Raw genomic sequence first — 24,207 nt, forward strand, 5'->3', positions numbered from 1 at the left:
TAGCCTGGTCACAATTAAAACTAGCTGTTACCAAATGACGTGTAAACACTAGAATTAGGGGATGCAGCTATGCTATGTTAGGTGTATTCCCCAGGACCCAAGGAAGCGCAGTGTCAAGTATTATAGTTGTTTGGATAAGCGGTTCTCGAGAAATACCGGAGGCCAAGCAACCGGCCCGATCTGAACATGCACTGCACTAGTATCTAAAAATCTTTGACAAGAAATGTGGACTAAAACACAGAAAAGTAAATATAGCTGGCTGAGCGTTCTCTCCAGTTTAGCAGCTGGCTTTGTCCCTCCCTAGAGGTCCTGTAGTAAAGTTGGACTTCAAAAGAGCCTTATCGCTGTCATATTCTCTCAGAAGAGAACACAGTAATGGAGACCGGATGTGCAGGCTTACACTAGGTTAGGCTACACAAGCAGAGGAGGGAAGAAATGCTTTGAATGTTGCCTTGTAAAAGGGAAGAGCTCCTGTATAGGCCTCCTGACCTTCTAACTACACTTCCTTCCCGAGAAGTAAAAGGAATGCTGTGTCAGGTTTTAGAAATTAGTATGGACGTGCATTTTAGCTTTCCTTCAAAAAATGTTTTTTTAGTGTTTTTTTACAGAACCAATTTTGTAGTAACAACAATTCAATGTATTTAAAGCCCATGTTACAAGGTTTATTTTCACACAGCATAGACACACACACAGAACGTTGATACATACCGAAAAATGTGACTCAGTAGTCCTATGTTTGATGAATTTGCTCTGCTAAGTTGATTCAATATTTTTTGATAATGTAGAATATAGTATTATATATATATATATATATATATATATATATATATATATATATATATATATATATATATATATAATACATACAATAATACATGCAGTGTCGCCCCCACCGACAACGCATAGTATTGTCGCACCGCGTCGTCGCGTATCAAAAACTAGGACGACACATTTGGCTACGCATCGACGCATAATGGCGGCCGAAGCGTAGCAATGCGTAGCCTTGCGGACGCGTACCGATGCGTTGACTCTGTAACGGCCCTAACGCTGTTGCGCTAACGTTAGCGAAACGTCGGCGTAGCGTTAGCTAGCTGTCTAAACTTGTGAAAAGCATCCCCATCCAAGTAATTAATAAACACCAGGCAAATATGTTGTTACTGGAGCTAGTAGGCTACCATCAAAACATGAGATATATAATCATGATATCAATCATTTTTATCTATGTGTTTACAACCATCGGGGGATTTCACAGGTGGGACTGGCAAGTTAGCACATAGCTAGCATGATGCCTTGTATTTTCTAGATCTAGATAAGTTTACCGGTACTTAGCTGAACTAACGACATGATCACTGTCACTAGATATAATTAAAACATTGACTTTCACTTGGTGCTATTCACGGACAGTAAAAAACCCTCTTCCTCATCCCAGTCAGTCACCATAGTTATAGTCATTAGGCTCGTTCGAGATGAACTGCGCCTCGCCTGTAAAGTAGACGAGAGCAGGCGGCAGCAGCCGGGGGCGGTTACAAAAGTCTGCTCTCAAGTCGGACAGTTTTCCAGATGATTCCAGCAGCATTCAGACTGAACAGGAAGTGACACAAACACTGTGGTTCGATTCCGATTTAATAAAATGTTATCAGACCCATATATCAGCTCCTACACAGTCTCCAGTTGATTTTATTATGACAGAGTAGCTGTCAAAATTCTCTACATGTGATCTGTTGCTGTTTTTAATTAACAACAGACTGTAGATGATCTGTAATCTGAACAGTTTTAGTCTCTCTGACTTCTAAACATAACTATAAGCCTCACCACATGTATTCTGTACAGAATAAGCTTTTAAATCAGACAAATCGCAGTTAAAATCCCTCCGATTCCAAATCAATAAAAAAGTTTATATAAAACGTCATCATGTTAAGTCGATTCTGAACCAATCAGCTGTTCAATCAGATGAGAGGCCGGCGTTTCCCAGCATGCAGTGGGTCCACCTGCGTCCGCCTGGCTCTTGCAGTTGGTGAAAAGCAACTGCGCTACCCTTATGTCTATGGCGCTACCTGCGTCTCAGAACTGCGGCCGCCTTGATCTCGTGAGGTTATCGTTGCCCACGTGTGCATGACGTCAGAGCAAGTCGGGATCAAGTCGGACACAAATCTAACCGGTATGCATTGGGCGGCGATCGCCGGTGATCGATTCTGCGCAGATCTGGCTCATCTCGAACGAGCCTACTGACATATGGGGCGTTTCTCAATACCAAGAATGCAAACTACGGACTTGTGTTCTTGGGGAGAACGTTCTTGCTGGTTGTTCTTTGAAGAATTAACTTGCAAGTTCACAAGCACAGAAAACGCTGTTAACAGTTTGAGACGATGTGTTCTTCCTGTTATTGCTCAACAGTCCCAGCACAGAGGCTACCTGCAGGGCTCCAAAATACCAGCTAGAAATAAAAACCACAACAATATGACATGCTATACAACTGCTATGACATGAACTTCCACGATAACCTTCAAAGTCAATGTGACTTCTAATGTGACTGTTATCACCACTGTTCATCACGCCCCCAACCGGCCCGTCAGACACCGCCTACCAAGAGTCTGGGTCTGCCGAGGTTTCTTCCTAAAAGGTAGTTTTTTCTTGCCACTGTCGCAATAGCCACTACTAATGCTTGCTCTTGAGGGAATTACTGTAATTGTTGGGGTTTTGGAATTTATAGAGTGTGGTCTAGACCTACTCTATCTGTAAAGTGTCTCGAGATAACTTTTGTTATGATTTGATACTATAAATAAAATTGAATTGAATTGAATATAACCACTTTGTATTAAAACAATCTCTGGACAAGAAAACCTCATAATGCTAGAAGTATTGCAATAATATTGAAAAATAGAACTAATTGAGCTTTAATTTTATTGTTTATGGTTTAGCTCAAACACCCCTTACTTATTCAAAAGAGTGGAACGCGATCCCTATTATTAGCATATATGTTTAAGTCAGTTTAAATTAAACAAATAAATAGGCATATGCACTGGTGTGTCCTATGTGTTCCTATTAGTGTTATGTGGAATTATTATTTCTATATTATTGTAGTGCACTGTATATGCCCAGGGAGATGGAAATTAGAAATTCAAATTATAAAAGGTTGGTGTCTCCCCTTTAGTCTACATAACATGTCATAGCATGTTACCACTTTATGTACAACTGTTCATTTATCATAAAGACTGAAACTCAACTTCTAATAAATCAGAAAACAAATACACCAAAAATATAATGTAGGCTATAGCAAATGGCATAATTTAAACAAGTCTCCCGAAAAGAAACGGGTGTATCTCACATAATAATATACAGTCTATCTATGGTATATCTCTCCTCTGCCTGCTGCGCTGTGTGTGTGTGTGTGTGTGTGTGTGTGTGTGTGTGTGTGTGTGTGTGTGTGTGTGTGTGTGTGTGTGTGTGTGTGTGTGTGTGTGTGTGTGTGTTGAGTTTAACTCCGAAAAGACCGTTAACCACGTGTTGTGATATTTACAACGATCCGAAACGGTCGAAATAAAAGCCTACAGCGGGGTCTCCGAGTGGGACTGTCCAAGCACCGAGCAAGCGGCCCCGGCAGGTGTAAGCTGGTGGCCGCGTCATTTTATGGAGCTCCGAAAACTCTGAAAACTTTGGAGCAAATTGTCAAATCGGCAGAGATTTTCGCAAGACTGGCTATATTCGAAATATAAACCGTTCATTTCTCGCCTAAAATGTTCTCAGAAGTGAATTTAGTGATGAGTAAGATGGCGAAAATTGTTAAAATTGTCCCGTTTTTGGGCTGTCTATGTACTGGAAATCCAACCATCATTGAATGCCGAAATGAATGTTGGGATACAGGTGCTGCGAAGTTCATACAAGTTACCAACCGATGTATCCTCGGTAAATGGGCGTGTCAAGAATACATCCGGGATTTTAACTGTTCTTTGCGAAATGCGAACTTGTGTATTGGGACAGTACTTTGGAAACACGAGATGACGTTTCACAGAGACACAAGAACACAAGTCAATAGAAGAACACATATTGGGAAACGCCCATGGTTCTAGTACTAGTGACGTCATCACCGAATTCCGGAAAAAAAAACACTAATACCAAAAACGACAAAAACTGGCCTTTAACACTATTTGGAGACATTTTTAACAATGATATACATATACTGAGTGCTATATGTACCTATTAATCAACAGTGGTGGTTAACCTGCAACATGGGCTTTAAGCTCTGTAATTGCCTGTTGGCTTCCCGCAGTGGTCAATCCATGGGTATTTTAAAAGGGAGCTCTGGAACGAACACACACACACACACACACACACACACACACACACACACACACACACACACACACACACACACACACACACACACACACACACACACACACACACACACACACACACACACACACACACACAGAGAATTGAGGTGGCAAATGAGGTCATCTGGAAAATAAGTCACTGTATAAGACAGCAAGAAGCTCTCCTACAAGATGATTTGATGATGTGAAGTGCAGGTAACGTGCCTCTAGGCCAGTGCAACATGGAGAGTGTGCTCTGGGATTTATACAGAGCCAAAAAAGTGTCAAGTCCTTTTTTCATCCATTTCTTTCCAGTGCTGAGCTCGCATTCGATGAAAAACGATCCAAACATTACAACGTAATAAATTAAACATTATATTATGAGATTTGTTACTTCTTTTTTTTTCCTCACACTTTATGACCCAGACCACAGTGGGAAATGTGTCATATTTTGAAATGAGCAGTCTTCAAGGGATGAAAATACCAGAATAAATATATTTGCTGCAGCAAAGGAAGAATGACTGGAATATCCACTTTGGAACAGCAATTGAGTTTGTGCATATTCAGTTCTTATGTTTAGATTGTCTTATCCCACTTGCACTTCTTTTGTAGACAAATGTCATAGGACAGTTTTCATTCATCGTTTTGAACACTTCGTTTGAAATATTTTTCCACACTCTACGTTCTATCCTCTACATCGATTGCTTAAGTATTTAATGATGCCTTCTGAAGACGTGCAGTATAGCATTACACCGCTAGTCAAAAAAGTGATATTCTGGAATTTGTCAGGAACTCCAAATGGGTGTTGAAAGCTTAGATTCTATATGCATTTTGCATCCAATGGGAAAACATTAAAGGGCAACTATTATATAGTTTTTCCAGGATTATACTTGCCTTTTGTGTTTGTACTAGAACATGTTTACATGCTTTAATGTAAAAAGAAAAAAAAAAAAAAAAAAAAAAAAACTTTATTTTTCTCATACTGTCCATGGCTGGTGCACCTGTATTCACCCTCTGTATGAGACGCTCTGTAGGAGCGCCTGTCTCTTTAATACACTCCTCCCGAAAAAGCCCAGTCTGCTCTGATTGGCCAGCGAACTTCCTGGAATGTCAGGAGCCTCCTTTCCATGTTTCACTAGTTGAAGCTGGAGTTACTGCAACAGAATATATAGCAGGACTTTGTTCCGTGAAAAATCACCAATAAAAGGTTTCTAAATCAAATATTACACAACCGGAAGTGTCCCAGCAGTAAAGTGACTGGAATTTGGGGAGAAATTACCAGCATTGGCCAAGATTACAGTTAAGTCGCATTAGCATGTAACATTAGCTACTTAATAGTTAGCAGTATACTAACGTTAGACTGTAGTGGAACGAAGCAGCACTTTCTACCGTCAAAAATCATTAATTAAGGCTTCTGAACAAAACACTACCTAATTGGACAGCATTTTTCAGCAGTAATGCGACCCGGAATTGGGAAGAATTTAACAACATTGGCAGCCAAGATGAAATTGTTTACTGCAGTTAGCCATGTGATGTAAGCTAGCTACTTTAGTTAGCTGTTGATACAGAATATAGCAGCAATTACTACAGTCAATAGATGTTGGGTGACATTCTTTACAGCTGTTAGCATGTAGCTAGTTACATGGCAACATAACAATGTTAACACCGCAGTGGCTTTAAAAAAAAAAACACTCCAGTCCTGCCTACTTGGAGCAGATCATAGAAGGCCGGCTTAGAGTTGTGTAAGACTTCGCAGAGAGTAGAACAAACTGTTGAAACCGGAGTGTTCAATATCAATCAATAGTTGGAAATTCAACACTTTAGCTCACAGGGATTTGTCTAAAATACATTCACCTCATTATTTGAATTATTTGGCCACATTTAACATGAAATTCCAACATTAATATTGTAAATATGACAGCAAAGCATAATATGTGACCTTTAAATAAAATGCATTTAAGACGCATGTATTTGATTCTTCCTCTCCATGTTTTCTTCCTACACATCTCCTTTTTTCTCTGCTCCATCCTTGCTAGGCTAACTCTGTCTAACACAAGGTCCCCACTTTGACTGTGGCTTCATCCTGTATTTTCCAATTATCACCTTTTAAAGGCCAGCTGTGTGCATTCCAAACCATCGGGGGGCAATTCCATTTGCATTGCTCTCAGACAAAGTCATGCCCAAGTACTTTCATGCTAAAGTTCATAACAGACAATCTAAAAGCATGCTCCTTGTAGCTTAAAAAGTCCCCAATACCTTCAGCAATATCAAACAGAGAAAATGGTATTCTCTTCTTTATGGATCTCAAGATTTAAAATACTTAGATAAAGACAAGAGAAGTTGATCTTGAAATCTGACAGCGTTGAGTAAAGTTGGTGAACAACATTCTCAAGCTTTAAAGGTAACAAGCTTGCTTAATAAACACAGCAAGCAACCTTTCTCATTTTAGACTGATCAATGTAGCTCTCCTGCGAGTGTTTGGCTCTGTTTACACTTACAGCTCATTATGCTGATTTTCTTCTCCCCTTTCAATAACTTGATTTTTAAGCAGCTCCAGGAATATTTAACATATATTTTATTTAGGTCAATTTCTATACCCATTAAAATTCCCTGGAATTAAAGGGCTCTCCTCTCGATTGAAATGACCATTGTGTGCGTGCGTGTGTGCGTGTTCATGCGTGCGTGTGTGTTAGAGGGGCAGGAGGGAAGTAACTGTTCCATTTGCTTTGCACATTAATGAACACTGCCCTCTCCGCCTGCCTTTAGGCTCTCTTTCTTAATGCTGGGGCTGTTCACTAGTGTAAACCTGTATTTGATTTTTCCTCTCCCTCTCAGACTGCATATAGCAGCATTTAGCTGTGAATTAATTTTCATGTTTGGATATACCCTGCTGAGGTGTGATGCCGGTGGTGCATAATCAAAGTCTGCAACACTACATATGGATAAATAGGCCTTGTGGGTATTTTCACAGTGCAGATTTGTAGCTGGGCGGGGGGAAACTAAAAGAAGAGAGAGGGGTCAACGGGCAACAGACTAAACAGAAGTCAATGATAGGACAATGGGAAATTTGACACAAAATAATAAATCTATTGTCTTATAGAAGGCTACGGAGCAGAGGATAACTTTTGCAGTGTGGTGTGCAGCTGTGAGTGTGCGTTTGTGATAAAGCGCATGTCTTTGGCCATGGGACAAGACACGCACCCACAGCCACAGCTCAAACACCAGCAGCCCTTAACATGGTGTGTCTAATGCTCCTATTTAGTGTTTGGGGTGCAGCGGCGCGTGGCCTGAGGTTTTTGGGAGGGGAGCGTGGATAGCACCTAGCCTGACAGCTGCGCCCCAAACTGAAGACAAAAGCCTGAGGAAGTACCGCATCATCGAAGATGGGACTAAAAGGCATGGCAATTTGCTTGTGGTCTGGCCTATGCTGCTGTCTGATTCAGTGCATAGTCCACTTTCCATGGTGAATACAGCCCAATGGCAAACACTACTCTTATAATGTAAGCTTGAACTGGGAGGAAGAAAAAAAAAAAGGAGTAGCCATCATGTGGTACATTTAGATCAAAAGCAGAAACACAAACTACTAATTCATAACACACTTTATTTCAAGCAAAAAAAAACAGAAAGAATAGGCCACCTTTTGTGCATCAGTCTTTTCATTGGAGTTTATTTGTAAACCTTTGATAGGAGGGAGTCTCTTTGTTAATCGGGATACATCAAAGATAAGCCAACTCACCATGCTGCTTGTGTTTGTGTATGTATGTGTGCATGTCTGTATTTTAGTCTTTAACATCACAGCAAGGCATGTTTTTAATCTATTGATTTAATAAGCTTCAGTATCAGACTGTTGGCTAAACAAATGAACAAGTATTGAGGTGACACATCTTCAGTCTAAAAAAACCTGGTACATGTTTGATGAATAGCTAATGGTATTTACACAGGATAACCTACCTTTCTGTAAAAAAAAAATAATAATTATGCATTTTTATAAACATAAGTCAAATAATTTCTCATATGTTTTATCATGTAGGCATCTGCAACACAGATGCACACAATTGGTGAACTGTAAATACTAGACCAAAATTCTGAAGTTAAAAAGGATCAAGTTAAAATCTACAGGCATTTGGCACCCAGGGTCAATTTTCATAAACACTAACCCTTTATTACCATAGCCAGAGGTGTCTCCATTCATTGGTTGGGCTAATAGAAGCAAAAGAGATAATAATTACTTGTTTGTTGCCACATCAGATATTAGGTGATAATTAGGCCTCAGCGAGAATTTTAACTCTTTAAAATGGTTTGTTTGATCTGAACGTGTGTTCCCAGATGGATGTCTGAGTATCCTGCATTCATTATTATTGCAAATTAAAGACCAATCAAGCCTGTGCGATCAGATGGTCTAATAAGCTGTTCTCCTTACCACGGACTGAACACAAATGGCACTCACATACATGTCTTAATAATAAGGTGAATTGTAATATGTCATAGACTGGAGGTCAAATTTTCTTTTATGTTTTCATGAGCGTGGTGGATCTGAGTTTTGGTGTGACTGACTGTGTGCTTTACTTGGAGCTCAGCGAGGCAGATGAAACATCAGTAAATGTGAACCGTGGATCAAGAGGTACTCACAAAAAGGGTGGGGCAACCATTCCTGGCATGCATATCAATGACTAGCCTTGTTATAAAATGGAAAAGTAAATATTTAGAATACATCTTTACGCCAAAATAGGAAAACTATCCATCCCTCCCATAAAGGGACTTCCTTTATTATGCCCCTGTGGACACACACACACACACACACACACACACACACACACACACACACACACACACACACACACACACACACACACACACACACACACACACACACACACACACACACACACACACACACACACACACACACACACACACACACACCAGGGGATTGAAAAGGCTCAAAAATATCCACTGGTTTAAATTAGACCATCAAACAGCCAGCTGCTGATTTGTTTCCTCTGTGTGTGTGTGTGTGTGTGTGTGTGTGTGTGTGTGTGTGGGTTGGATGGTGAGTTGAGGGAGTGAACTGAGCAGGTTTCTGACCTCCAATGGGCGCAGCAGAGTGCAACGGTGTCAGGTCACTAAAACAACAATGTGTCTAACAGAAGGTTTCACAATGGAGAACCACAAACAAGCCTTGTATAAAACCTGCTAACAGTAAATTAACTTACTCATGTAACAATAAAAAATAATAATAATAATAATAATAATAATAATAATAATAATAATGTGGGTGTAATTTCTTCACCAGAAAAAGGGGTGTCATTGCCACACAAAAAAAAAAAATCAAGCTAATCAAAGCTATGACAAACAACACTATTTGTTTCAATTAATTTGACCACCACCCACGGGGACTTATTCTAAACAATGCTCTAGAATTGATGTTCTTCTGTTCATACGGGGTGCCTTTGCTGCCTCACTATCGTGACTACGTAACAGGTGACTTCTCAGATTTACTCTCAAGGTAAGGTTACTATAAGACTTTTGCTGTTTACAAAGTCAGCAAACAGCCTCAACTTTATTCACAATTTGGGTTTTGGTTTCTTACACAATGGTGTTAAACCAAACAGGCTTCCATTACTTGCCTATGGGACATAAAAAGAATATGTTCCAGAAAGTCCAGTTTGACTAACAGATCCATTAGTTTGAAATTGTATCGGATGCCAAAACACTGCATATAGGATAATACTACTCAGAGATAGGGTTTTACAACTCTGGAGAGTAATCACGGCAAACAATTATTTTATCTTCCGTTGCAAAGATTGTGAGGTGAACAACAGTTAAAATAGTTTTTCAAGCAAGGCTTGGTTGAGATAACTGGGCGACCGCTCATAAACTTCCAGACTAGAGGAGACACTACACAGAGTTCCCAGTTTTATTAAGTACACTTGTACAATCTAATGCAACCAACTTCACCGCAGTATATGCTTATCCTATTTTATAATATGTGTTGTCATTGTTATGTTATTGTTCTACTGGAATGGATTATATAAAGGGTTACAAATTCTGTCAAAGTCACACCTTTTTCTCAACAGTCATAAATTAGCATATGCTATTGTGCATTCACATTGAAAAAAAAAAAAGACTTGTGCATTTGACAGCACAGAAAGAACTTAGGCAAAAGTTGTTATAAGACTGCTAATGACCGAAGAGAAGAGATGCATCAAGGAAGGCTTGCTAAGAGGCTGTGTAAGGTTAACTAGCCAAGCACATTATTTTCTGAATAAAATATACCAAAATCAAAATAGTTTATCAAGTGTGTCCACACAAGCAACCATAATTCCTTCTCCTGCTTTTATCTAACTCTTTCCATTTTCTTCTGAAAGTACTTAGTGTCCACCCTTACATACAGAATATTACTACCTATTTAACCTACACCCCACTATTGCTCCACAGTGTTATTATGTAGTTGTAGAGTCTGGCATGATGAAACAGAGCAGAGCCTCCTTAGTGAGAGTGGCTGTGTCCTTAGAGGGCATTAGTACAGACATTATCTTGTTGTGCCAGACAGTTCTGTAGTAAACACCCTGGCAGAGGGCCTCATAGTAAAACTCCGATGGAACTGCACAGTAGAGCCGGAGTGTTGTAGCCGTCCTGGCATGGAGATATGGGTCATGCAAGGCTGTCCTCTCCCTCACCCCAGCACCAGAGCCCAAACCCTGATGAGATTAGCCGGCCAGCCAGGCGCTCAGTGGTGGTAAAACACAAACACCACTGATTACGTGAACATTAAAGTCGGATCCCCTCACACTTGAGCTCGGATCCCCTTGTGCAGGGTCACGAGCGGGTTAGTACGATGACTGTGCTGCCATTCCCAACATATATGGTACTATACCTCTGTCTATGCACCCACTGTGGACGCTGATAGATCATTAACAAGCAAATAATGACATAGTGATTAGAGCTGACGTCATCTGAGAAACGTGCTATTGCATGACTTTCAATGCATGAAGAATGGGACAGTGACACAGCTGGTTCCCTGGAATCCTCAGCATGATGTCTTATACATGAGAAAAGCTTTCTGCTTCGCCAACTTATTTGTTACAGAAATATGAAGCCAAACAGGTTGACATTTCCTTCCACTCCAGTAGCTATTTTTTTGGGGTAGGTCAGTGAATGCAGTGCCTTGGCCACTGCTACTCTGTGTTAAATCACTGCTAGAAATGGGATTAGGCAAGTTGGAATGCCAGGGTAATCACTCATTCAGCAGCAGCCGGGAGAAAAGGCCTCCTTAAGGAGAAGGGGTGGGTTTTATATAGCTGAGAGCTTTGATTACTGCTTCGTCTTAAAACCGCATCCGATGAGTAAAGACATGCACTGGTCCTCCCCCACATTTACTGGGCAAGTCAACCTCCTGTGTTCCTGTAAATAAGTGATGTCACAGTGCTTAATGATGCCCAGACTAGACTCGGCAAAGTCCTGAAAATAATACACACTACTGTGAGCACGCTGCCCAACCGTCATGTCAACTAAGAATTAGTTTTTTGAACATCCAATTTCTCTGTGCGACTATTGATTATGCAGCTGAATAATGGAGAAGTGAGCACAGTCAAGGGTATTCTCTCTTATTCTATAAAGCCAGTAAAGTTCACCCTCTGGGAAACGAAACAGCGTCCTCATCTGTGGATCGACTGCTCTGTCACTAATGAAGATGTTCAGATGAAGAGTGCACAGAAAGAGACACTTTTTCCTCGGCTTTCTCCCGATCTCCCCGACGCAGACTGGTAGTGACAGTTGTTTCCAGTTGCTACGTATAAAGGGCCCATCATAAAGCCCGGCTAGAGGAAACAGGATAAGCGCTTGAGCCAAGGCAGTAAAAAGCTCTCTGGAAACTTGAAAGCCACACAAATGAAGTCTGCGTCTGCCATCTGGAAACAATAAACAAACAAAACAAACACCACGAATGGCAAAGGGAGAGAGGCAGAGGCAGAGGCAGAGAGAGAGAGAGAGAGGGAGAGAGAGAGAGAGAGAAAGAGAGAGCAAGAGATGGAGAGAGATGGAAGCAGAGATTGAGTGTGTGAATGAGTGATAGGGAGAGGAGGGTGTCAATGTTAAAAACGTGTGCAGCATGCATCATTAGCAGACACTGATGGGAAGACAGACACAGAGACAACCCTTTGTATAAAATCTCCTTTGATGCTAGGGAGATGGCCCTGCTGTTTGAATGTGTGTGGTACCACTGAAACCTGGTTCTAATGAAGTGTAGTGCTAACAGGAGGCTGCCTGTCTGCAACTTGTGCCGGTGATGTGATGAGAAGTTATAAGCCAGTTCCAAATGCGGCAAAATACCAAAGGAATGCAACCTATTCTTCTCTGCATGCCCAGATAAATAAAAAAATAAGGATTTTTCTTGTTTATGAATTCAGAAAGACATCACAGATGTCCTGTTTTCAGTGGAGGGTTTTATGTGTTGATGATTTGATCATATAGCTGTTAAATTATATGGACTGATCAATCGGAGAATATTGTTCACAGTACAGAAGCTGCGAAAAACTGTGGGGTCAGTGGAGAATGGCAGCTAGAACAAGATCAATTAGGGGTGGCCGATATATATCGTTTACGATAATATCGTCATTATTGTGTTAACAATGTGCAAATTGACATTATTTAGAAAAAAACACTTCAAAACACGCATTGGAACGCTACACATTCACTAATGTCAACAAAGATGGCGGCGCGCGATTGTGCAGCGGCTACTAGCTCTCCTGTCTGTGTATATTTATACAAGTACAGCCACACTGAACTAATCAATAGGACTACGATACCACACAGCCGTTACGAGAGCCTTCCAGGCGGCTCATAGCATCCCGGAGGACATGCAGGTTGTTGTCGGCGCTAGCACGCCAACCTAGCTAACGGCAGGATGAGAAAATAACTCAGACAAGACCAGAGGCGGAGGACTGCATTTTTGTGCACAATGAATGGAGTACCGACCGCAGGATCGTTGCCCAGCACGGCTCACCTGACCTGGAGCCCTGTCGGTAATATACAGGCCATTTTATTTACTACAAAAACAGCACACTGCCATCTATATAGCCCCCGATGCTAACGTTAGCACAAGTTTGGCTCACTGCTAACCATAGTGAACAAACTGCAGCGCGATCACCTGGAGGGGACTTTTACAAGGCGTCCTTAAAGTATGTTCCCCTCCAGCTTTCTCTCAGCATGTAGATTGTGTTACTAGAGGGAAGAACACACTAGACCATGTATACTCTAACATCAAGAAAGCACACAGAACTGCACCTCTCCCTCACCTGGGCCAGTCAGATCACATCCAACTATTTCTGATCCCAGCATAAGTCCCCGTCAGAAGGACTATACAGCCAAGTAGAAGGACTATCAGAACCTGGCTTGACACTGCCCTATTCCAGCTCCAAGACTGCTTCCAATAAGGACATGGTTGTGTGCAATATATGTTACAGAACAGAGCCCTTTGTTTATTGTTATGATTTCATCTTGCTTGTATGCTGCACAATTTACATTACAGCAGAGGTGAACAACTGAATGTGTACTCAGAGTTCAATGCTCCTACACTAGTTCAATTAGTATTAGTATAGTATTTTGTCTTTGAATTGTTTTTACTTACTTAAATTTTAAAGAAAATAAATAAGAACTGTTTTCATTCAACATTTTGCCCATTATTATCATCAGTGATTAAGTAACTCAGACTTTTAAAAACACATTTTTAAAGGATATCGTCTAATTATCGTTATCGTCAAAATATCGAGATATTTTTTTTTTTCCATATCGCACACCCCTAAGATCAATTATTTATTTATTTATTTATTAATTATATATATATATATATATATATATATATATATATATATATATATATATATATATATATATATATATATATATATATATATATACATATACATATATATATATATATATATATATATATATATATATATTTCTCCTTAAATCATACAAAACACAAACTATAATACACATTATAGTACATACAGTATATTTCCCCCTTTCATCATGGGAAATCTAGTCTCATTATTTGTGTTACAAGAGCCCATATAATGCACCTCAAATCGCAACCCTGTCTGTTACAGATATTCAGTGTTATTCATCTATTAAGTTAAACTCAAGCCAATAAGAGCTGCAGCTGAAGAATACCATTTTACCCATTGATCATCCAGTTTGTAAAATGTCAAAAGGTTAACAGACACCCATCACAACTGCCCATGCAAGGTCTTACAATTGCTTTCTCAGCAGTCAAAAAAAACTCAGACATTTTGGTGATATGAAGTGGAGAAAACTACATCCGAGCAGCTGTTCACAGTGAATTTGGTAGTTTACATAAAAGACCTTAACAATTAATAACTGGTCATCAAAATTGTCAGTCACGTAACAGTCACCCATTGATTTTCTGTCAAATGATTTAAAAATAAATAAATTAAAAGTAAATCAGTGTTTTTTTTATTTATGTTGGGTTGATTTTAGTTCACTGTAACAATAGTACTAGCCTACATGTGGCACATAATACTTTTTTTTCCTGGTGTCAAACGGTCTCTCATAAGAGCAAAAAAGGGCAGCACAATGTTATTATGCAGACACAGTTGTTGATGTTCCAAATTAAGTTTCCTGGATAGTCACTTAGCGACAGCGTGGGACTATTTAATGAGGGAAAATCATAAGATGAAACTTCGCCTGGTAGTAGAACAAACATCACACGCTGCTCTCAAAGTCCACATCACAAAGCACACTGTCAATACTGACACCGAGGGGTTAGACCAAGAACTGCAGCCATGTAGCCACAGCATAGTACCCATGTACTATTACAGATAGTCCCACCTATAGGTGTACACCTATAGGTGTACATACGCTTAAACAAACAAGGCAGGGTGGTACAGAGAACCACACACACACACACACGCGCTCGGTCTCTCTCTCTCACACACACACACACACGCACCCTGCTGTGCCTGGTTAACAAACACTCTGCTATAAAAGCAGGCCTCTTACTCATTAGGGTGCAGTGTATCAGACAGGAAATGCTGGGTAAATTACACCTCATCGCCCTGGAACTAGCCGACCATCACCATGGCAATGAGCCAACCTCAGAGCCGTGAGAAGACCAAAACACCATTGTGGCAGAGGAAAAGCGGAAAGGACAAGACACGGTTTCACCCAATAACCGATAACAATGACCTAATATCAGTGATGCAAATGTACTCCTACAGGTTTCTGAGGTGTAAATTTAACCCAAATCTGTATCTATTTAAGCCAAAAGAAACCCTTTGGCCTTTTGACAGTGACGCTGACTCAAAATCTGGAAGCAATATCCTGCCCACACACAACTTTGACGGCTACCCAATTAATGCTACATGGACTAAACTGTACCAGCCCCAACACACTCTATTAGAAATTGTTAGTCATACCTACAGTAAATGTTTTAATACAGTTTAATAAATAGATCAACACAGGCTACAACTTGTCATGACAATAAGGAGGAAATTGGGTGGTCTCTCTAAGGAGGTCTGTGTGTAACAGCTAAAATAATTTGATGGTTGACCAATCAGATTATGATCCAACCATGTAGGCTAAATAGATTAAGGATGAGTAGTTTGGGCAACTTCACTGCAAAGGACGTATGACCACAACAAGAATAATTTTTGTAGCAGTTTGTGTAAGAAAAATTCAGCAGATAGCCGTTTAAAAAAAAAATGCAACTTCATCAAAAGATTATAACCTATAACTTTACTTATACATTGCTGTGTCAAAATGTGTGACACCCTGATCATTTCATCACGGAACTTGTATTGGCTCACATCTAAATCACAAAAACAAGTTTCCCACTCGTGTTATCATTAAAAACACAGAATATTTCCCCAGCTTCTCATTCAATCCGACCACCATGCTCAAACTCCAAACCACATAAACCACTTGCTAGCCAAGTCCGCCCCACGTTTCTAGAACAAAATTCTTTTGTTGCATTGTTCACACATTCCTCCCTGGCCGTGTTTATACAGATGCAATTCCATGTGCGCTCTGGGGTCCAAAGAAGTCCTACTCTGAAGCCAAAGATGTGCTGTTGATCAAAGGCTTCAGTGCTAGAGCAGAGACACTTGTTTTGGTTGTCTTTTTTTTCTATGGGGATACAGGGTAACATATCCATCTGTTGACCGCATGGATCCACCTAAGCCAGCGTTGGGACAAGTGTAGGCCTCTCTTCTCTGCCATCCCACACTGCTCCCTGAACCACGTTTACTCAGCTGGCTGCCACGCCAGTCGCCAGAGCTTTGTTTTCACACAGCAACATGTGTTAACTTAATGCTCTGTAACAAATTTCAAAGGCAAGACTTGCTGGGTCAACAACAGGTAATAGGGCGATTTATTGATTCATTGGCTCAAAAAAGTTAGTGTAAAAAAAAAAAAAAATGCCTCTGTTGACACTGAATCCATTCACAGGCGGTGATGCTGTGGTGTAGATTTTGTTTACTTGAACCCTGTTATGTATTTTGCAAGTGTTGATTAATTCAGCTTGACAAAACAGATAGTCTACATAATATAAGGGAAACTAAATATAAAAAAGGTGAAGAACAGGAAGACAGGCTTTTAAAAGTGGCTCACATGTTTTTGCAAAAAAAGACTTCAGTGGTACCGTGAGGCAATGGCCAAGTATGTGTCTAGTAAAACAATTAGATAAACCATTAAATAGTTCAGGAAAGGCATAGAGAACAGGGTTTGGGGTTACTTGGCCAACCTGCCCGTCCTCCCTAGCTAAAGACTCTGGTTACACAGTCCCCATGGTTGTTTTCCTGCTTGATTGGATTATGGCCACACACCTCAAGCTCGGCTTCCACTACCAATCAATGAGGAAATGAGGTGTCAACACACTGGTGTTTATTCAACACTCATTTATTTATCTACTGGAAGCCGAAGCTAGCTCAACCACAAAAGACAACAGATGATTGAGGGGATTTTCTTTAAAAAAAACATTGCTCATTTTTTTCAGTTGCATTACATGTAAATTCCTCTTGTTTTATAGGAAAGTTTATATGGAACTCTGCCAATTTACTGTGAAATGACATTGGCATTTCTAATGACACTTTTTACTATTATTATGAGTGTTAAACATTACAAGTATATCAAAATTCGGTCTTGTCTCTAATCTCTTTTACAACTAAGAAGACATAGCTTTTAAACTTCAGGCTGTGCGTCCATATGCTGAAAGAACTGGTAATGGGAAGACACCAGGAAGTCTGTAATGCTTCCAGTCAGCATGAAGCGCCATCAAAATAAAATTCTGCACAGTAGCTGCTGCTTTAAAACAACTGGGGCAATTTGAAAATTCCCCTCCCAATTTATGCCAAATGCCACTTTATAAACATTCTAGCATGACTGCCAAGTGTCTGCACTGCTTTATGCCCTTTCTCTTAATTGAAAACGTTATAGGGGTGCATTACACTTGGGGTTTTTATAAGCTGTGCTATAAAGCCCTAGCAGACCCTAAGAGGGGAAACTGCCCATTAACTTATAAGGTCCAGGCCTTGGCTCTCTTAATTGACAACCTCTAGGCTACTTTCATCACTTGTCGACTTCATAGCGGCAGCCAATGCTTCCTCCAGGATGCTGTTGCATCTTTGACACAAGGGTGTTTGTGACAAAGAGCAGTCTGCCGCCAATGCCAGGGCGAGGGCTCTAGGCTGTCCATAAAACAAGCACACACATTCCTCTCCTAGTTCCAGCCATCTGAGAGGGCTGCACTTAACCATGTAGGTACTGGTTCTCAGAAACAAATTCAATATGAATCCCATTAACAAGGTAGACATTTTATTTGCTTTATTTGTCTACACATCACATACCATGAAAATATTTCCTAAATATCCAGAAATATGCTTAGAAAACAATTTAAAATACTAGAGAAAAAATGTTTTAAATGCTGAATTAAAAGATAAATTAGTGAGAATATGTAAATATTTCTAATCCGTTCAGGACACACACACACACACACACACACACACACACACACACACACACACACACACACACACACACACACACACACACACACACACACACACACACACACACACACACACACACACACACACACACACCAAATTTGGCAGGATCATCAGCTTTGTGCCTCTGGAAATTCATGCGCCTTGAATTAGAGTCACATGTCACAATGTAGTTGACCAGTACAGACACATTACTAGAATATTAAACTCACTTAGGTTCTTTGTAGCTGACATTCAAACTGCCTGAAATATCTTATTATGCCTCCCATGAGACTTGCGTGACAATTCACAAAAGGTAAAAGAGCACTGGGCAACATGGCTGCTAACCATCTGTCACTGAATCTCATTACGTAACCTTGCAAAAATTCACACAAGACTAATATGCATGCAAGTGCTTGTATTCTTAAAGGAGTAGTTCAGCAATTTTGTATTACACTTTCATCAAGTTAAGGGTCAATTTGACCCATTTCCGTTTTTGTGTTGACCAAAATACTGTTTAACCTGTCTTTTTCTTCATGAAATTGTATGACATTTCCTCATTTAGGGTCATGAACTTGTTCATAAAATTTGGACACACTGATGTGTAGTGGAATGTCTGTTCAGAGTTTGTATACAAAGATGATGTTGCGGGTCATTTTGACCCGGAGACTTTCAACACCCATTTAGAACCAGGGGTGTGTGTGCGTGTGTTTGTGTGTGTGTGTGTGTGTGTGTATATAAAGGAGGAGGAGCTTTCTCGCGCTTGTCCTCTTCTCTGTTGTAATGTCATCTCTTTGACACGCACACTACAAAATGAGCTCCAAAAAGTTTGCAACTGAAGAAGTTTTAGCACAGATTTTTGATGGTAATAGTGATGTAGAGGAAGAGGTTTCAGAGTCAGAGGATCTTTCAGAGACCGAGAACAATGCTATTGACGATCCGGATTATGAATTTTCCTATGATGAAGAGGATTCAGGGGACTAGTCTGGTGTAGTCTCTACATTAGCTGAAAACAATGGACAGCAATCATCCTCAACATGGACAGCTAAAGATTGTAACATAAAATGGTCAACATCACCACACAGACTGACTGACTGTCATGAAAATGACTCCAAGCCCCACAAGATTTTCTGCCACACTAGTTGATGATATTCAATCACCATTTCATCTCTTCATATCCCAACCAACAGATAGGATCATAGTGGACATTACCAACTTGTAGGGGAGGTGTGTATTTCAAGAGAAATGGAAGCCACTAGATCAGATTGAATTGCATGCATACATTGAAATCCTAGTCCTGCTGCGTCCGCAGCATCCACTCATGCTCTGCAGCGCCACGTTAAATCCCGCAACACCCTGCTGTGATGTTTATACGCACAGAGTAGTCAGGATCCGGTATTGGAGACTGCACTACTCAGTACGACACGATGTGCCCTTCTATGACATGAACTTCGATGACTACCTCGAAGTCACTGTTCCATTATCTCTAATGTGACTATTATTTGCCACTGTTCATCACATCAGCAACCGGCCCCGTCAGACACCGCCTACCAAGAGTCTGGGTCTGCCGAGATTTCTTCCTAAAGGGAGTTTTTCCTCGCCACTGTCGCAACAGCCACTGATAATGCTTGCTCTTGGGGGAATTACTGTAATTGTTGTTGTTTTGGAATTTATAGAGTGTGGTCTAGACCTACTCTATCTGTAAAGTGTCTTGAGATAACTCTTGTTATGATGTGAAACTATAAATCAAATTGAATTGAATTAAATTGAATAGTATTAGCTGGAGTGTACAAGTCAAAGGGAGAAGCAACTGCCAGTCTGTGGAATGACGAGAGTGGAAGGCCAATATTTCTAACAACAATGTCTTTGGAGTCAATTCATACAAAAGCTTGGGTGTTCCACAACACTAGAGCTGGTCGACGTGAAAGAGACAAACTAGCTGAGATCAGAGATGTAAGGGATAAATGGGTCGAAATTTTACCTGTCTTGTACAATCCTGGTCCCCATGTCACTGTAGATGAACACCTTGTTCCATTCAGGGGTGTGTCCCTTCTGACAGTACATGCCCAACAAGACTGCCAAGTATGGCATCAAAATATGGGCATCCTAGGATGCCAAATCTAGCTATGCATGGAATATGCAAGTGTATACCGGAAATATTTTCACTAAATAATTGGTAAAAACAGTTTTGGGGGAAAAAATGTTTGTGATGAGGAAAAAAAGTTTGTTTTGAGTGTATGTACACTGTACGGGTCATTTTGACCCATAACATCATCAATGTAATTTTTTTTCAACATAATACGAGGGTTAAAAGAGCCAGATTTTAAAAAGAATGGTCAAAATCAAAGCAGCTGAGGCTAGCTACATCCTGACTAGAGATGTTCCGATACCGGTATCGGCTCCGATACTGCCTAAAACGCTGGTATCGTTATCGGGAAGTACTGGAGTTTATGCACCAATCCGATACCACGTAATAAAACCATAAAGAAAATCTATGTTAAAGTAGTTTATTTATGTTCTTTTTCCGTTATAACTGACTGTCGAACTGGATAATAAAAGAAAGTTCTGTGGCATTCATTGTTTGTGTTTGTTCATGTTTCACAAAGAGTTTAACCTGAGCCAGACAGACAAAGATAGAAATCATATCACATCCATACAGGGATAGTAGCATACAGTTGTTAAAACATAATAAAATATGTGACACATTGGTATCGGATCAGTACTCGGTATTGGCCGATACCCAAGTTCAGGTATCAGAATCGGTATCGGGGAAGCAAAAAAATGGTAGCCTATCGGACCATCTCTAATCCTGAGTTTTAGTCCCTAATACGAGTCAAGCTCCAAATACACTGTGAGACAAAATGAATTTGTCTACCTTAAGTCCAAAATCTTATATCACGATATAAGATTAAACCGTTTCTATAGCAAATGTCAAAAAACCCACAGCCGTATTGCATTAGAGCAATAGACCTTTTTCCCGGCAGACATGTTGACATGTCATAGTAGGAAAAGCACAGGTGTATTCAAACCCATTAATGATGGCTGCATTCCACTTAGAAGAGGCCCTGGTATTGTGCATGCTGACTCACTGAAATAGCTTACTGGGACACTTGATGGAATTGAGCCATCGTTATGGTTACCAATTTTAGCTGTGCTTTTCCTACTAGGACAAGTCAAAATGTCTGCTGTGAAAAAGGTCCATTAACGTTATTTGGTCAACACTTTATGTTCCGATCAGTGCAGTAGAGTCTTGTCGTCCCAGTGAGGTTACCAGGCAATCAGCACTATAGCCAAAGATGCTCTACACAGAGTACTGGGTGGATGGAAAACAAATGGTTAGATAATACCAATTCCCCTAAAACCCCCAATTCCCACTTTTACATTTCTGTTTTGTGTATGATTAAACAAACTAGATATATTATTTGAATTAAACCTGTTTGAATCGTCAAAAGCTCTATAACTTACAATTTCGTAGGCAACAACAACTCCACAAGTCAACTCAAACGACTGAGAGAGCAGAGAGACAGTTCCCGACTCGCAGTTCTGCACATAGCCTAGCTAGGCCTACTGTAGGTTTGGTGTATACATGTAGTATGTTAAAATGCAATTAGGTCGAGCAGACAGTTGCGAAAAATTGCAAGCTCGCCTCGGCAACAACTCATGAGCTTTTTTGGGGGGTTTTTTGTCTTCAAAAAACTATTTTTCAAGTACAGATACACATACACATTGAAAACATTAAATGCATACATACATTCATGAAAAGGGGGCACATGAAATTTACATTAAAGAGGTTGTAAGGCATTGTAAATGTTCAGATACCGGATGGCTTTCTTATTTGTCCTTTTAAAGTTTCAAAATATAATTTCATGTCATTTTTAAATGAATATTCGGTTTTCTTTCAGACCATTTACATTTATTGATATGATAGGATATGAAATTTTCCAAATAAAATTAAAAGATTCTAAATGAAAACATTGCATTTATCCAAATCAAAAGCTTGCCTCAGATGTAGCATTCAATACTGACTCGCACAACCCAGATCAGTTTAGCAAGTGATTCAGAATAACCCGAATCCTTAAAAGGAATTGAGTTTGCCAGGCCTAATTTGAATTAGTGAGCTTTAGAGGTGCTGGTAGGGAATTTTTAAACTTTGGAGAGAGCCAAAAATTAACAGGTAGGCTACTACAAGGTGACAACCACAGAATGAAAATCTAACAATTAACCTTTTTACTGCCAAACTCTTACACTGGCAACGTGTACTGCCGTGTACTTCAATTTGTTTTTGGGATCAATAACGTAACGCATCTTCTCTTCATGCAGAGCCACTGGAGCACAGTGGAGCACAGGACAGGAGAGGGGGTCAATGCAAGCTTTATGCCCATTTCCAGGTTTTCTAAGCTCATAGCAAACAAGCAGCTACAAACAAGTCTGTCCTTCGTCATTTTGTCTCCCATGGCAGCGATGACAAACAAATATAATGTCGGAAACACTGTTGTCAACTGCTGTAACGTTACTTCTGTTCTTCCCAGCCAACAAAACAAGTGACATTTGCCCAACAGTTGCTACCATCACATTGAGAGACACCGAGGGAAACTTATCGACCGACATTAGCACCGTTGCATGGTGCCAGAGCGCATTTAAAAGGAGGAATGAAATACATAAAGTGACTTACTGTGGAAGAAGTCGTTTCACAGCTCTGGTTATGTGCGCCGCCATATTTTCTTCGATGACGTAGAAACAGAGCAAGCAGCAATTGGTTGTAGAAGTAGTTACCTCGTAAAGCCAGAGCTATGTGATTGGCCATAGCATGGAAAGGGGTGGGTTTTGGAGGACTCCAAGCACATGGGAAGGTAAACAGTGAACAAGTAGTGGGGTGGTGCTGTTGAAGGGAGGGGAGGATATTTTAAGAGGGAAAATTACCCAAACAGTTCTGATAAAAATCAATTTTTATTTTATAAGGTAATTCAAAATAAGCAATGGAAGTGACTTAAAATGAAAGTTACAGTGTTTTAACAGTGACATTCTTGGATTCCTTTCCTCATGCTCTTTGAGACAGAAGGGACAGAGACATACTAAAGCTTGCAACGGAGAGAAACAGGAGAGGAAAAGAGGAAAAGAGAGATTTGAGCACAAGGCACATCCCCCCAGGAGTTCTCTCTCACAGCAGTGGTGAATTACTACCACTAACATCAGCCAGGTCCAAGTGTGGTGCACAAATGACACGCAATATTTGGCATGATTAAGTCAGCAGGGGATTTGCTCCAAATGTCAGCATTCAGAGGACAGCCATTGGGCTATGGGTGTATTCAAATGTGAATACACTGCTAAACTTACTTTATTTTATAAAGGTTGTGGAGCCAAATGTATTGGGTGGTAGACCTTGAGTAGAAATAGAGGAAACGTGTCATGTCCATCATGACAATATATGGGCCATGCTTCCGTTTTTTAGTTGCCTAATTAAAAGCTGCTTCCCACCATAAAGTGTACATTATTAACAACAATGACTTAATTTATATAATGCAGTGGTTCCCAAAATACATTATGCAATATTTAACTAAAAAAACAAAAACAATGTATAGACTAATACAAAATAATCCCTCTTAATCCCCATTTAGGCCTAGGGGGGTGAAAAGTGTGTGGCAGTGTATGTATCTGCAGAGACCCTGCCCTCTGTCTGTATTTTCTCTTTTTTTCTTATTTTGCTGGGTGCGGGACGTCTATGGCCGTCAGCAAAGAGCATTTTTGCACCACGTGGGTGTGTTTATTTGTGCTTTAGAACCAAACCACCATGAAACAATCCGAAAATAACGTTTTATTTCTCTAATTCACTGCTTTGTTTGGCGCTCCCTCTCTTCGTTCACCCCTTGCTCGCTCGACCACCACTGTTC

General features: G+C 40.2%; 1 protein-coding gene across 1 annotated transcript in view; it reads right to left on the minus strand.

Moving 5' to 3' along the window:
- The window catches only part of clybl (citrate lyase beta like), a 66,129-nt gene extending 43,078 nt beyond the window's left edge, over positions 1-23,051 (minus strand). Inside the window, exon 1 of the mRNA XM_028592232.1 lies at positions 22,992-23,051. Coding sequence (XP_028448033.1) covers positions 22,992-23,035 — 44 coding nt within the window. The 5' untranslated portion in view covers positions 23,036-23,051. The remainder of the gene's footprint in view (positions 1-22,991) is intronic.
- Positions 23,052-24,207: the final 1,156 nt, after the last annotated feature.

The sequence above is a fragment of the Perca flavescens genome, chromosome 11, assembly GCF_004354835.1.
Source record: "Perca flavescens isolate YP-PL-M2 chromosome 11, PFLA_1.0, whole genome shotgun sequence".
NCBI lineage: Eukaryota > Metazoa > Chordata > Actinopteri > Perciformes > Percidae > Perca > Perca flavescens.